The 15,267-nt window shown below is 38.8% G+C and overlaps 1 protein-coding gene across 1 annotated transcript in view; it reads right to left on the bottom strand.

Annotated features, from left to right (window-relative positions):
• Positions 1-14,168, bottom strand: part of LOC126355067 (glycoprotein-N-acetylgalactosamine 3-beta-galactosyltransferase 1-like) — a 52,144-nt gene extending 37,976 nt beyond the window's left edge. The window contains exon 1 of the mRNA XM_050005235.1: positions 13,231-14,168. Within this exon, the coding sequence (XP_049861192.1) occupies positions 13,231-13,942 (712 nt within the window). The 5' untranslated portion in view covers positions 13,943-14,168. The remainder of the gene's footprint in view (positions 1-13,230) is intronic.
• Between the last annotated feature and the right edge of the window lie 1,099 nt (positions 14,169-15,267).

Genomic DNA, 15,267 nt, shown 5'->3' with positions numbered 1-15,267 from the left:
ATGAACAATGTTATTTAAGTGACAATCCTCAAAGGAAAATTTGAAGGTGAGAAAGTTCTCATTCCGAGGATCCCAATGATCCCAACTGACATGCCGTTTGGATTTAAAAGCCTTCAATTTCCGATCCGTCTTGCATTCGACATGACCATTAACAAATCACAAGGCCAATCCTTGAAAGTTTGCGGTTTAAATCTGGAATATCCATGTTTTTCACATGGTCAATTATATGTGCCATGTTCACGAGTTGGAAGAGCATCTGCGTTGTTTGTTTTTGCGGCTGATAATAAAACACACAAGCAACTTAATTGAAGAGTGGAAGCTATGCACCAAAAAACATAAAGAATCATTAAAACACTTAATTTTTTTATTTGTATTTCCTAATAAAAAATTGAACTTAAGATCCAAAATCTGATTATTTAATGGCTTTAAGGCGGAACAGAGTTCACCGTGTCAGCTAGTATACAAATATAATGCACCTGGACCTTTTTGCATTGACAGATATCCTTCCATTTTTCTGAAGATCTTTCTTTAACAATCTTCTCTAAATATAAACACATGTAGTACGAGAGCATGCAAGTTGGGCAATACGAGCCTGTTGTAGCTTGATGAATCTTGTAGTTTACGCTTTGGAAAACTACTGCAGTTCATGAGAAAGATTTCAGTCAAGGACTGAAAAGGAGGGAAGAAAGATGAAGGTTTAATATTGTGGCTATGATTAAGTCATTTGAGAAGGAGTACAAGCTTTTGTTTTCAAATAAATCATTTGCCTTTAGCAGTTTAGGTGAAGCATGGGACACGTATGTCTGGAGGAACAGATGGATATTTGTAACACCATCTGCCCAAATGCAAGTCCAGAGGCTTGTTGTTGTGTCACCACAATCAACAAAAGCAATGTGGCACTCACTAGAACCTGGAGAAAATAGAGTCAATACCTTTCCACAATTTGCACATATATTGCTCCTACCATATCACCGGATAAACATTTCTCCCCTTTCTCAAAATAAAATAAAAATAAAAAGAAGAGGTCAGTTGAGTCATTTAGTTAATGGAATATTCACAGCTGATTATCATTTATGTTTCACATCTTAGTTACAATTTGCTTTTATTTTCTACCTCATATCTACTCTGGGAGTAATATATTGTGTTACACTGATAGATAATTTCCAGACTTTCTCTAAATATCAGGAATTATCACACTTTTCGTGCACTGAAAACTATTACCACACAATTGGTCAAATGCAAATGGAGAAAATGAAATTTCTGTTGACAGGAAGCCAACCATACAAATAACACAAGACCTTGTAATGTAATGAAAAATAAACAATACCATTGAAAGATGTTACCAAAGTGGTTAATACATTGGGAAACAATCACAAAAATACTATTCTACTTTAAAATCTGTAGGTATAAACATATAGGGTGGATTCAAATCCAGAAAAAATCTTAAGGCTGTTTAAGGATATTTTCTGAGTGAGCCTCATAGGCAAGTACTACAGGTGCAATGTATTATGATGTGATTGCTGTCGCTGCAGTAATTGCTCAGTATAGCATTATTATGCCATTCTTCCATTAAGTGAATCTACAGACAAGACACATATCAGCCAGTTCTCCATCAGAAAACTTATCCCCACTGATGTGTGTTACTATTACCATACAACTAACACTGCCAGAAAAACAAGCCTGAGACAGAACAGAGCTATACAGAATGCATGATTGAGGGTGAACAGTAACATAGGTGTTACTGTTGTCAATGTAAAGTAATATGAGTGGATGGAACACATTTGTTTCCAAACATGACACACAGAGTCTCCCTCTGATGTTTGCAATGTTTTACAGATATTTTCAGTGCAACACAAATACAAAGACAAATGAAGGAAAAAAGTCAAACAAAATACAATTAGGCTATACTGTCATGAGCCACCAGAGATCAAAGGTCCCTCATACCACAATAATCAGAAAATACTAGCTGAAGTCTAAATCAGAGCCAGTGGCAGTCATAGTGGGGTTGCTCTAATATTCATAGTCTGGCAATGCATTGCTTTCTCTTAGCTAATGGCTTCAAATAACCAACAAGAGACGAGAACAGAGAGAATGAATTTCTAGTGCCAAAATAGAAATGATTCTATCCTTCACTAGAGTCACAATATTTATGAAAAGGAAGGTTGCTACACACCATATAGTGGAGATGCTGAGTCGCAGATAGGCATAACAAAAAGACTGCCACAAATAAAGCTTTCGGTTAGTAAGGCCTTAGTCAACAACACACACACGCAAGCAAAACACACACACACACACACACACACACACACACACACACACACACACACACAACAGCAATCCAATCTCAGGCAACTAAAATCACACTGCGAACAGCAGCACTAGTTCCTGATGGGAGTGGCGACTGGAGGAGGCTGGGTCGGAGAGGGGGAAGTGCAGCAGGTTAGATGGAGGGCAGAGGAGAGATGGGGAGGAGGGGGGGGGGGGGGGGGGCAGCAGAAAAGGAGAGAAGTAAAAAGACTGGTTATGATGGTGGAATGACGGCTCTGTAGTGCTGGAATGGGAACAGGGAAGGGGCTGGGTGGGTGAGGACAATGAGTTCGTTAGTCGCTGTCCTCACCCACCCAGCCCCTTCCCTGTTCCCATTCCAGCACTACAAAGCCGTCATTCCACCATCACAACCAGTCTTTTTACTTGTCTCCTTTTGGACTGCCCCCCCTGCCCTCCATCTAACCTGCAGCACTTCACTATCCGCCACCCCTACTATACAATCCCTCCCCCTTCCCGCCCCATCCTCCTCCTTACCCCCCCCCCCCCCCCCCCCTGTCCCTCCCCAATCATGCACAGGTGCTGCTGCTCACAGTGTAGTTTCAGTTGCCTGAGACTGCAGTTGTGTGTGTGAGTTGCCTTTGAGTGTCTGCGTGTGTGTGTGTGTGTGTGTGTGTGTGTGTGTGTGTGTGTGTTGTTAACAAAGGCATTACTGGCTGAAAGTTTTATTTGTGACAGTCTTGTTGTTGTGCCTATCTACGACTCAGCATCTCTGCTATATAGTGAGTAGCAACTTTATTTTTCATAATACTGTTACATTCCATCCTAGATTTTCCAATGTTTGATCTTCACTATTGTCACTAGTATTTGATTGTTTTTTTATATATATGTTACGAATTATGAGGATGTGATTAGTTTTGGACTTAATATCACAGCTTCAATTGCAGTAGCTGAATATTTATAACAAGCAAGATTATTAATTTCACATCTGTGTAGCAATGAGACTCATAATTTTGCTTGTCACTAATATCTCGCTAACTTTTTTTTCCGAATGTCTCTCGATAGCCGAGGATGTCTTCAGGCAGGGTCCCAAGAGAACAAATTAGATTGATAATCCCCACTGACACAAATATTTGACTGCTTATTTCCCAAGTATGTCATAAATTAAGAGGTTCTAGTTTGGTTTGAATGTGACCATTTGATTGCGAGTTGCCTACATCAATGAATATGAAAGCTAAAAAACCCTAGATGTGGTAATAGACTGAGTTGTGGCTTAGTCCAAAGTTTAGGTTAGGTTGCAGTATGACAATTTTACTAGCAAAAATTACATTAATAATATTTGTTGTCACATATACTTGTTTCTTCTGAATATGTCATGAATTATGAGGTTCTGGTTAGGTTGGGATCTAATAGCTTAAACTATTTGCTGTTTCTTCCAAATGTGTTACAGTTTCAGAGCTTGTGATATACTGGTGTGAGACTGTGACAATATTCCTTCAAAACACATTGTCTGTCCACTGGTCTCTCATTGGTTGCATAAACCCAGAAGCTGATACACCCTCTTTCTTTCTCATCATTACTCATGGCAAGTACTGACAATATTGCAGCAGAAAACACACAAATATTCCGGTGGCTCTGAGCTAGATTTTTACCAAAAATATTCCTGAACAATCTCTGAAATTTTGTTGGAGGAGTTAGGGTTCACCTTGTACATAAAAGAAAAAAATATTAAAAATCATGACGTGAACAAATGCCAAATTATATTCCATGTGTGAAACAAATTTTATTGGCAAGAAGCTGTCATTATTTCCTTTTAACTCCCTACATAAGTAAATATCAAGATAGTGACATCCAAATAATACTCAGCATCAGTTCAATGAGTGATAGAAAGCATGTTAGGATTTATGAATTCTATGAGTGCACGAAACAAACAACAGTAAAAAAGAAGTGAGTGACAGAGCATGCATAAGTGAATGTGAAGGCACACACAGTTAATGCATGCAAAACAATAAAATTTAACAGCAGCAATGCCACCACAGTCTGAAAGTCTCCCCTCACCAAAAGCATAAAGGTATGCAGCTAACTGGACTTCTGCCAGGCAGCAAACATGGTGCACCTCCTCCCCACATCAAGGATGTTACTACCAATTAAAATGCTGTAATGGAGACACAAATTATGTTAGTAATAACCCTGCCACAGCAAAGAAAAAAATCTAAATTGGTACAATCATTGACAACCAAATGGAAGTGAATATATATGTGAGTGAGATGCCCCTCTCCACATAAACACACATACATGCAATGTAACATATGTGATGGAGCTCAGAAGGAGAGACAAGGCAAGGGAGGATGAATGAAAGAAGAAGAGAATGCAAGGAAAGGGGGAGGAGATTAGAGGGGGAAAATGGCATATTGATGATATATATTTTCAGCCAGTATCAAGTTACAATTTGCACTAAATAAAATTAACTGAAAAAACCAGACCTTAACAGTATGAGAGGTACACTTCATGTACAGTTCTCTTACATGGCATATTAGCTATTGCAACAGGTTCCTCTGGATAACAGAGTATAAATCATTAAAACAAGTTGATGTACTGAGCAAAATGATAATTTTGAAAATTTAAATAAAATTTACTTGGATATTAATCTAAATCTACATTTATACTCCGCAAGCCACCCAACGGTGTGTGGAGGAGGGCATTTTACGTGCCACTGTCACTACCTCCCTTTTCTGTTCCAGTAACATATGGTTCGCGGGAAGAACAACTATCTGAAAGCTTCCGTGCGCGATCGAATCTCTCTAATTTTACATTCATGATCTCCTCGGGAGGTATAAGTAGGGGGAAGCAACATATTTGATACCTCATCCAGAAACACACCCTCTCGAAACCTGGCGAGCAAGCTACACCGCAATGCAGAGCGCCTCTCTTGCAGAGTTTGCCACTTGAGTTTGCTAAACATCTCCGTAACGCTATCACGGTTACCAAATAACCCTGTGACGAAACGCGCTGCTCTTCTTTGGATCTTCTGTATCTCCTCCATCAACCCGATCTGGTACAGATCCCACACTGATGAGCAATACTCAAGTATAGGTTGAACGTGTGTTTTGTAAGCCACCTCCTTTGTTGATGGACTACATTTTCTAAGGACTCTCCCAATGAATCTCAACCTGGTACCCGCCTTACCAACAATTAATTTTATATGACCATTCCACTTCAAATCGTTCCGCATGCATACTCTCAGATATTTTACAGAAGCAACTGCTACCAGTGTTTGTTCCGCTATCATATAATCATACAATAAAGGATCCTTCTTTCTATGTATTACATTTGTCTATGTTAAGGGTCAGTTGCCACTCCCTGCACCAAGCGCCTATCCGCTGCAGATCTTCCTGCATTTTGCTACAATTTTCTAATGCTGCAGCTTCTCTGTATACTACAGCATCATCTGCGAAAAGCCGCATGGAACTTCCGACACTATCTACTAGGTTAGTAACTGGTTTTTTGCAAACAGACTATCAACGAACTTGGATACAACACATTGCCTGCAATTCTGTACCACACAAGTGTTGATCACATAAGTAGGCTACAAACAATGCACGTGCGTAAATCAATAAATGAAGCACATAATTCTAAATTTATATTGATTTTGGTAAGAACTTAACTGGAAATCGAATGGTACAGGTGTTCTTTAATGATTAAATTGTGTAAGGTTTTTGTTCCAGATAACATCAGATTTTGGAGATGAAAATGTCAAAAAGTTAACTTATGTTTCCTGTTTCTGTTCACTAATATCTTATGGCATCATATTCATTGAGGAAAACAAGTTTGTTGCAGAGACTTGTGCATTAATGATAATGTGTGGTATCCACTACAGAACCTAGTATAGAAAACTCTTAAAACAGTTGTTCTTGTTGGAATGCAAATAATGTAAGGTGTGGAGGTAACAACTCACAATGCAGCTGACGCACTGAGTCACTGATGGGTGCATAAACAAGACTTAGAACTATAGAATGTAAGCTTTATGGCCAGTTTTGCTTCAGTTAAAACTTCCAGGCTGAAAGGCCATGGTCGATATACAAAACTATTCCCTGACATTTCATCTTCAACTGCAGGGTACATCTTTGGAGTAAAACAGTAACTGAACTGCATTGAGGAGCCCCCGTATTTAAGCATTTAAAGAACAGCATATAGGGCACCACCATGTGTCACCTGATGTCGAGTGTATGATTATCTCTGGCTGGCGCCATTGTTCTTATTTAAAGTAATCGATCATTGTTCTGCTGGCACAAAGTCGATATCTCTATTTTATCTTAAGTAACATCATCATCTTTCGTATTAAAATTATTATGGCATGTGTGAACCTTTTTGGCCTCTCTAAGCATGCTCATATGATAATGTGTTATCTCTGCTAAAATGCTCATGCCACTGAATTTTAGTTTCCATCACAGGTAACATGGTCTGCTAAGGCCAGTTTGTCAATGTGTCCCAGATGGCAGTGACTCTTGTAGTCAGCTATGAGGAAGTGGTTCCACTGTATACTTGCCCACAACTATATGGAATCTTATACATTCTAGATGGTGCTAGTCAATGTCATACACCTCTTTCCATTCTTAAGCACTCTTATCTTCTAGGTGGCTTTAACGGTCGTTTCAAACCTTTACATGGTCAACACTTTTCCAGTCTGATCCATAATTTTGTTAATAAATGGGAGGAAAACATTCCCAGTTGGCGATTGCTGTTTCTCATTAGTCTTTCCTCTTATTTTGGATGGAGTGCTTGATGCACCTCTTTATTGGAAGATCTATTTTTCTTGAAAGCTGACTTTAAGTGATTCAATTCATCTTGTAAATAAACTGCCTTGCAAACTTTATTAGGCCTGTCCACCAAGGTTTCAATGGCATCTCTTTTTTGTCTTGCATGATGGCTGGATTTGATATGGTGGTAGGGATCAGTTTGTGTAGCTTTCCTGTACACATCATAGTCCAAAGTCCTGTCTATCCACTAGATGAAAGATTCATCCAGAAAATTAAGTAGCCCATTGCTCTCTTTCTCCATAGCAAAATGAACTTTTGGGCTGTATCAGCAATATAATGAGTGGATGGGACTCTGGGCTATAATGAGTACTGGAAAGCTACACACACTGATCAGAACCTCCATAAGGAATTTAAACATCACCCTAAACAAAAAAAAATAGGTGGATAGAGCTAATAGAAATTGTTAATGGGGTTATTCACAAGATGAGTTGAATCACTTACGGTCAGGTTTCAGGGAAAATGGTTACTCCGGTAAGAAAGTGGATTGAGCACACTGTCCAAGAAGAGAGGTGGCAAGGACTAATGAGAAACAACAGTCACCAACTGAGAATTTTTCTTCTTGCTTATTAACACAATTAAGATTGCCCCAGGAAAGTGTTGGTCAAGCATGGGGTTGAACTGATCCTTAGACCCACCAATAAGGTAAATGAATGCTTAAGAATGGAAAAAAGACCTATGGGATCTAATAGCAACACCTGGGGGTTTATAAAATTCTATGTAGTTGTGAGAAAGTATACATTGGATCAACAAAAAGGACTGTTAACACCCACTTAGCCAAACACAAATGGAACTGCCATCTGGAAAATACTGACATTTCTGCTGGAGCAGAACCTGTTTTCTGTGATGGATACCACAAAATAAAATTCAGCAAGATGAGCACTTTGGCAAAGAGAACAAACTGCAATATGCATCTATCTAGAGGAGCCATAGAGATTCATAAATACCATCATAATTTTACTGGAAAAGAAGAGGCTGTTAAGTTACATAAAACAAGGATGATGACTTTGCACCAACAAAATGACAATTGATTAGTTTTAACTGAGAATGATGGCACCAGCTAGAGATAATAACACTATCAGCATCACTTGACAAATAGTGGTGTGCTCTATGCAGCTCTATAAATGTGGGGCCTTCTAGCAATTGATGAAGGTGATGTCTTACCTTCGAAGATGTCTCCCAAAGTCGGAGATGAAACTCCTGAAAATAGTTTTATACTGGCTCGAGGCAGGTTGTAAGACTGAGTTGGGAGTTATGCCTGGGTGGCTTAGTTGGTAAGAGAACTGCCTATGAATGCAAAGTTCTGGGTTTGATCCTGTTCCAGCGCACAGTTCTAATCTAGGAGGTAGGTAACTTCTCAGTCTTGTTCAACTTCACAACTGCGTGGTGAGCTGCTACCTTTAACTTCTTCCACTAGTTCTTTAAACTGTTGGCATACCTGCAACAGCCTCACAGTACTTTACAACCTTAAGAAGTTTGTTATTAACAATTAGCCTATTCACTCTTCAAAAACATCAGTAGCATTCATGAAAGATTTTGATGCACTATGAAGGAGAAACGACTTAACATTATCCATCACTCAGCCTTAGAGTGGCAGAGAAAGGAGCGAGGTATTCTCCCATAAAAGTCTTTTACCACCAATTGAGTGATGTAGAGGATGTAATAAATGACAAAATTACTTTTACACACAAAGTGAATTCACATCTGCTTCGGAGTCCATCTGTTGCGTAAAAGAGTTTCTGAATTAAACTACAGGCTAGAAGATAGCTGATATGTGATAGTTTAGCTGGCCAGTATTACAATGTAGGCAGTTTATCAGCTAGTCAATAAGATGTATTTCTGCATGGTGGCATAACCTAACTGGTGCTCCTTCAGTGAGAAAACAGCATCTTTCCAGGTACAGGTTCCATTCCAAACTCACCATTTATGTCTACTGAAGAAAGTGTTCATGGAAACATTTTGTTTCACAGTGAGAAACTGTAAACATAATCCATGGAACAGGAAGAAAGCCTAGTAATTGTTACAATGGGACATACCTTATCCCATTTGCCTCCCAGTGGTTTGCAGATTAAAATGTAGATGTGGAAAATGCTACATAATAATGCAGCAATAAAAGGAATGGTTAACTTATTAGAATTTCAATGAATCTGTGGCTAAATGACACACAGTCATAAATTTGTCAAAATAATATTAACATACTGAAAGACAGAGTCATGGGAAGAATTAACAGGAAGTGATTTCCACCCATGAAAGACGTAGCATACAAAATCCCTAGCTAAGTGATCCTCAGTCTGGGATTTTTTATCAGATACAACAGATCAAGAAGGTCTAAAGAAGAGCACTACATTTGGTCACAGATTCATTTAGTAAGTGCAAAAGTGTCATCAAGGAGCTCGTCCAACACTAGTGATATACAATAAAAGAGGAGCTTTGTGCACCACTATGTTTATGAATAATAGCCCAAGAGTATGTTTCTAGAAGAATGAATCAACTTACTTCTTTCTCCAGACAATGAAGCAAAATTTAGCAAGATTCGATATCATATGAAAAGTTGCCAAAAGTTGCTCTTTTTGCACAACAATTGTGACTACCATAGGAAAGGGAGAAAGTGACGAAGGTTCACACAGTAACTTGTTGCAGTCAGCACATTTCACATTACAAATAAATGGACTTGAGCTATAAAACAAGTATGGTAACAGAAATGGAATAGAAGGTAGCATACATAAGCCAGTTAAGCATAATGTAAACACTGGTGATAAACAATGTTGGCAGATTCCAAATTAACAGAACTTTTACCACTGTCATTTTGCAGCATATAAACAAACACCCAACAATAATGCCACAAGTTTAGTGACACATTTATAGGTGAAGGTAAACAAATAATTATGTCCTTGCAGGAAGGCTGATCTGTTAACAATATTGTTTCAAATCAAAAAATGAAAGCTTAAAATCCAGTATACTGCACTAAAACTAATAAGTTTTGCAATGCAATGGTTAAATGTGAAAGAAAGCTGTCAGTTGGGGTCTCACAAAGGAAACCACATAAGATTCACTTTGAATGATTTCATAAATGCTTAGTTGATTCAAATACAGGTGATCACTTATCTTCATTAAGTCGAGCACTTCTTTGCTATTTCACTTGTTTTAGTAAATGAATGCCATAATAACAAATAAGTGACAATACCAGAGAAGGAAAGTTGCTACTCACCATATAGCGGAGATGCTGAGTCGCGATAGGCACAATAAAAAGATTCACACAATTAAAGCTTTCGGCCATTGAGGCCTTTGTCAGCAGTAGACACTCTCACTCTCTCTCTCTCATGCAAATGCAACTTGCACACACGTCTGCAGTCTCAGAGAGCTGAGTGTAGTTGCAGCACGTGCGCGCGTGTGTGTGTGCCTATTGCGACTCAGCATCTCCGCTATATGGTGAGTAGCAACTTTCCTTCTCTGGTATTGTTACATTCTGCCCTGGATTCTCCATTGTTTAAGAAATAAGTGAAGACTTTCTGAGAAAAACATAGACACTGTGCCCATGGAAAGCGTCTATGGTACACTTTAAAATTTGACATTTTGTATAAAGATCTCAATACCATATGTATGGAGAACTAGTACAAAAATGTCTGGTGTACAATGTTTATAGTTCATTCAGCAGCAGATGAAGAAAAGCTTTCGCTCTACGGTCAACAAAGACATGCTACAATCTCTTTTGAAAAGCTGTGTGTTAATATTAATAAAAAATAATGTAAGGATATGCGGTGGGAGTTATAAAAGGCCTTGTCCCTACAAATACTGTAGATATTCACACGAGGATTGTACCAAATATGGCTTGCATTTTAGCATACACAATGCAATCTTATCTGAGATTCAGTTAAGACAAGATTTTAAATAATATTTGTAATGGGTCTTTTTTAGTTTTAACCATGCCTGTGTACAACAAAGTGATATACAGGGTGTCCCATTTAACTGGACCATCCTCAATAACTGTTTGTCCAGATGCAAATTACAAAATGTTTCAAGCAAATGTTCTTTAGCTGTCAGGGGGACATCAATCAGCATGATTGCCTTCGTTGTAGCTCAGTTTTTTTACAAAGATATGAACAGCGGTATGATTTTTTTTAAATGGCACCCTGTATTTTTTATTCGGTAATTCATTTCCTCTCCTAAAGACCTATTCAAAAATGTATCACAGTGTACCATTCACTGAAACACAATGTTATTAATTACATAACACAACATTGACACTCCCAGTGCTTAGTGCACGACTTGGGATAATGGAACACATCCACGTGCTGACGTTGACAGTGGACAAATGTAAACATAAGTAAAATGCACATCCGTCATTCGATCAACCATTATCAATTGAAAAGTTGTGTGAGTAGAATGTACACTAGCAAAGACAAGGTAGAAATGCAACTCAACTATGGGGAATGTAAGTTAGGAGAACAGTAATTGCAATACTGTTTTCTTATGTACAGGTGCATTTAGTACAGTAATTTAGTCCTTTAAAATACTGTTGTGTAGAGTAGGCATACAATAAAGGCTGTCCTTCCTACAAACTGCTTCGACATAACGTTTCTTTTACTGTTGTTAAAGGTACACAAAATGCTATGCAGGCAGTGGAATTGTACAGAGAGCAATATCCTGACAAGAACCCATCTTCCCGATGGATGTTTTCTCATCTTGTTGCGACACTTCGGGAAACAGGAAGTTTCAACCCACATCAATGCAATCATCGTAGCACTCGCACAGCAAAGCTGCCGAAGTTACTGCTCTCTCTTTTACTGTTATGAATCTACTTGTAAGCACATGACAGCTTGAACACAGGATTGGCATTCCTAAAACCAGTGCACATCACATTCTTACATGTCACCTGTTGCATCCTTACCATGTACACCTACATCAATAATAGCATGGGAATGATTTCCAGAATCATGTACAGTCCTGTAAATGGGCACAGCAGCAAATCTTTGCCAAACTGAACTGCTTCTTCAATGTTCTATTTACCGGTGAATGTTCCTTCTCAAACAAACGGCAGGTAAATACAAGGACATCAGCATCAATGGACAGTAAATGTCTGGTGTGGGATGCTTGGTACTACAATTATTGGTCCTTATTTCATCAATGGTAGTCTAAATGGCACAGACAAATTCTTCCTCCTCTTCTGGATGAAGTGCCGCTAAGAACTAGAATGCTTATGTGGCATCAACTCGATGGATGCCCAGCACATAATGCCTTGTGTGCATGTCACATTCTGAATCGAATCTATTCTTCCAGATGGATTGGTTGAGTAGGAACAGTTGCTTGGCCTGCTAGATCTCCTGATTTAAATCCTCTGGACTTTTTTCTTTGGGGATGCATTAAAGACGTCTATCGCGATATTCCAAAAACTCCAGAGGATGCGAAGGAATGTATAGTGCTTGCTTGTAATTCTCTTCAGCAGGCAACACTGGAAGCAGTAAATAATTCTTTCATTCAACGAGTGCACCAGTGTATCGGTGTCCAGCTCACCACTTTGAGCACCTTTTAATGTTCTACTCATGTACAATGATACGGGGGAGCCAAAGTCAGTTTTGTGTTAGGCCTATGTTTTACTTGGTTTTCATTTGTTTTCTGACAAATCCAGCAAGTGGATGAGGTTGTGATCCTGGGCTGAAAGTCAACGTTGTGTTATGTAATTAATAATTAATAACATTGTGTTTCAGTGACTGGCACACTGTGATACATTTTTGAATAGGTCTTTAGGAGAGGAAATGAATTACTGAATAAAAAATACAATGTGCCATTTAAAAAAGTCATACCACTGTTCATATCTGGGTAAAAAACAAAACTACAATGAAGGCGATCATGCTGATTGATGTCCCCCTGATGGCTAAAAAACATTTTGTAATTTGCATCTGGACAAACAGTTATTTAAGGCGGTCAACATAAATGGGACACCCAATATATTATGTGCAAGTAAAGCTTTTAACCATTGTAACAAGTTTTGTTATGAGCAGAAGGAGGAGGAAAAATATGAAAGTTTAGATTTTTGTTACTTCATAGGGCTTCAGTCTTTCAAGATAGCATCCATACGCAAAATTATCTTTGTGCTCCAGGGGCACAAAAGAATTTTAGACACTGTTACTTCATGCTATTTTCAAATGCTTACCCAAATAAAAATCTTCATTTTTCCAGTATTTGCCTCCCATGGCACATTTTTCTGTTGTATTGAATCTAGACTCCAGGGCACTCAAGGCCCCTTTGCTTACAACATATCCTGCTTGGCCAATATTGTACAACTGACCCCAGAATGTCAAAGCATGACCCAAATAATGGGGGTTTCTATAGTCAAGTGGAGCCACGTAGTATCTCAAGTTTTCTGGTATGACAAACATGTCATCAGGTACAAAGAGGACCCACTGCATTTGATTGCCATAATTTTTCCATATGTGCCGAATGCAGTCACATAAAAAGTGCCATGAATTTTTAGGCTTGAATTGTACAACTGGAAAATCATTAAATTCCCGAGTACTGAAAAATATTAAGCGGTTACACTTTTTACCCCATGTGTCCTGCAAAGCTTTTGCATTTTGCACTTTCTTCATAAAAACAGCACATATTATGGACACTTCCTTATTAAGATACTCTGCTTCTGACACTTTTGTCTCTTTTCCGTAACTAATTTCATCATAATCTATTGAAAGTCGAGATAAAAATTTCTTGCTGAACCAGTTTTTGTACGGATGAATAACGGTTAGACTAAGTGAAAAACTGTTTATGGTATAATCCTCTTCCATTTTTATTAGTGAAAACGCTATGTTCATGCCTATCAGAAAACCAATCAGGAACACAATATTTTTGTAGCTGCAGATGCTGGACATTATGGCAGTTTGTGGTTATCATTCGCTCTACAATATTATTAAATCATGAATGAATGTACTGTATGACAGAATGATATTCACAGGTCTATATTCGTTCGTAAATGGCCAAACTGAAACACAAAAAGGATTTTATCACAATTGGTAACATTCCACACGCTTCGAATCCTTCAAAGTTTACAAACACATTGACAAATGACAAGTGACAAGAAACAACGCCTGTCAAAGTTGTTCCAAAAGAAAGATACCACAATTAAATAATCCACACTTTATGCAATACTTCGTCTCACAAGTCACGAAGTTCATACGATTCGCTTGTTTGGTTACCTATATTAAGTTTATTAATTTATTCATCCAAAAACCTTTGGAGATTGTGGGATACGTCACTGGTTCGCCAGTATTGCCCCCTCCTCCACACACACACACACACATATCTGGCAGCCGAAAATTTCATACATTGCTTTATGGCAAAAAATTTCACCTCATAATGGATCCTAAACCATTAATTTTCTTGTTTGGTCCTATTCCAGAAAAAACAGCACAATGATTACAATGTTGTGGCCACGTCTCAGCAATTACAATTATTCAATTCACTATCAGCTGACCACACAATGGGCTAATGCTGATGCCAAGTCCAGACTACCTGTGAGACGGGATCCAACTTTCGACTCTTGATAAACACTGTGCTTCCAAACAGACAACGCCATGCAAAACGTCCTACAAGAGTTCCCTGTCACTGCATCTGTAATTGCGAAAGATACAGCTGAGGACCTATTTCTCAAACAATTTATGAAATACATTGACCAAGGTTGGCCAGAACGCCTCTCACTCAACTCCCTTCCAGGATTCTGTGCATGCTGACCAATGAAGGATGACATGCATGAAGGCCCTCACAAGGCGGCATGCCTACATTTTCGATGGGCTACAAGTTTGCTGATCAAGTGAGCCAGACAAAAGGCTGACATCCTGTGACACCAAGAAGGCTCATGTTAGTGTAGCAACATGTGGTCGTGCATTGTCTTACTGAAGAATGACGTCTGCGGTGTTATGCAGAAAGGGTACAACTACGGGTCGCAGGATGTCATTCACGTAGGTCACACTGGACATGCACCAACTGTGGTTTGTGGTTATAACAAACAGCACACCACACCATAAGGACTCGCGTTGGGGCTGCAAGTCTTGTGTGAATGCAGTCACTGTAATGCCGCTCACCCTGTCTGAAGCGAACCACAATTCGGTCGTCATTTTCAGACAAACAGAAACTGGATTTGCCCGAAAACACTATCTGGTACCATTCCTGTTCACAGTGACGTTCCGTACACCATTGT

The sequence above is a fragment of the Schistocerca gregaria genome, chromosome 3 (genome assembly GCF_023897955.1).
Source record: "Schistocerca gregaria isolate iqSchGreg1 chromosome 3, iqSchGreg1.2, whole genome shotgun sequence".
NCBI classification, from domain to species: domain Eukaryota; kingdom Metazoa; phylum Arthropoda; class Insecta; order Orthoptera; family Acrididae; genus Schistocerca; species Schistocerca gregaria.
The sequence above is the reverse complement of the archived record's forward strand: the minus strand, read 5'-3'. Positions and strand labels throughout refer to the sequence as shown.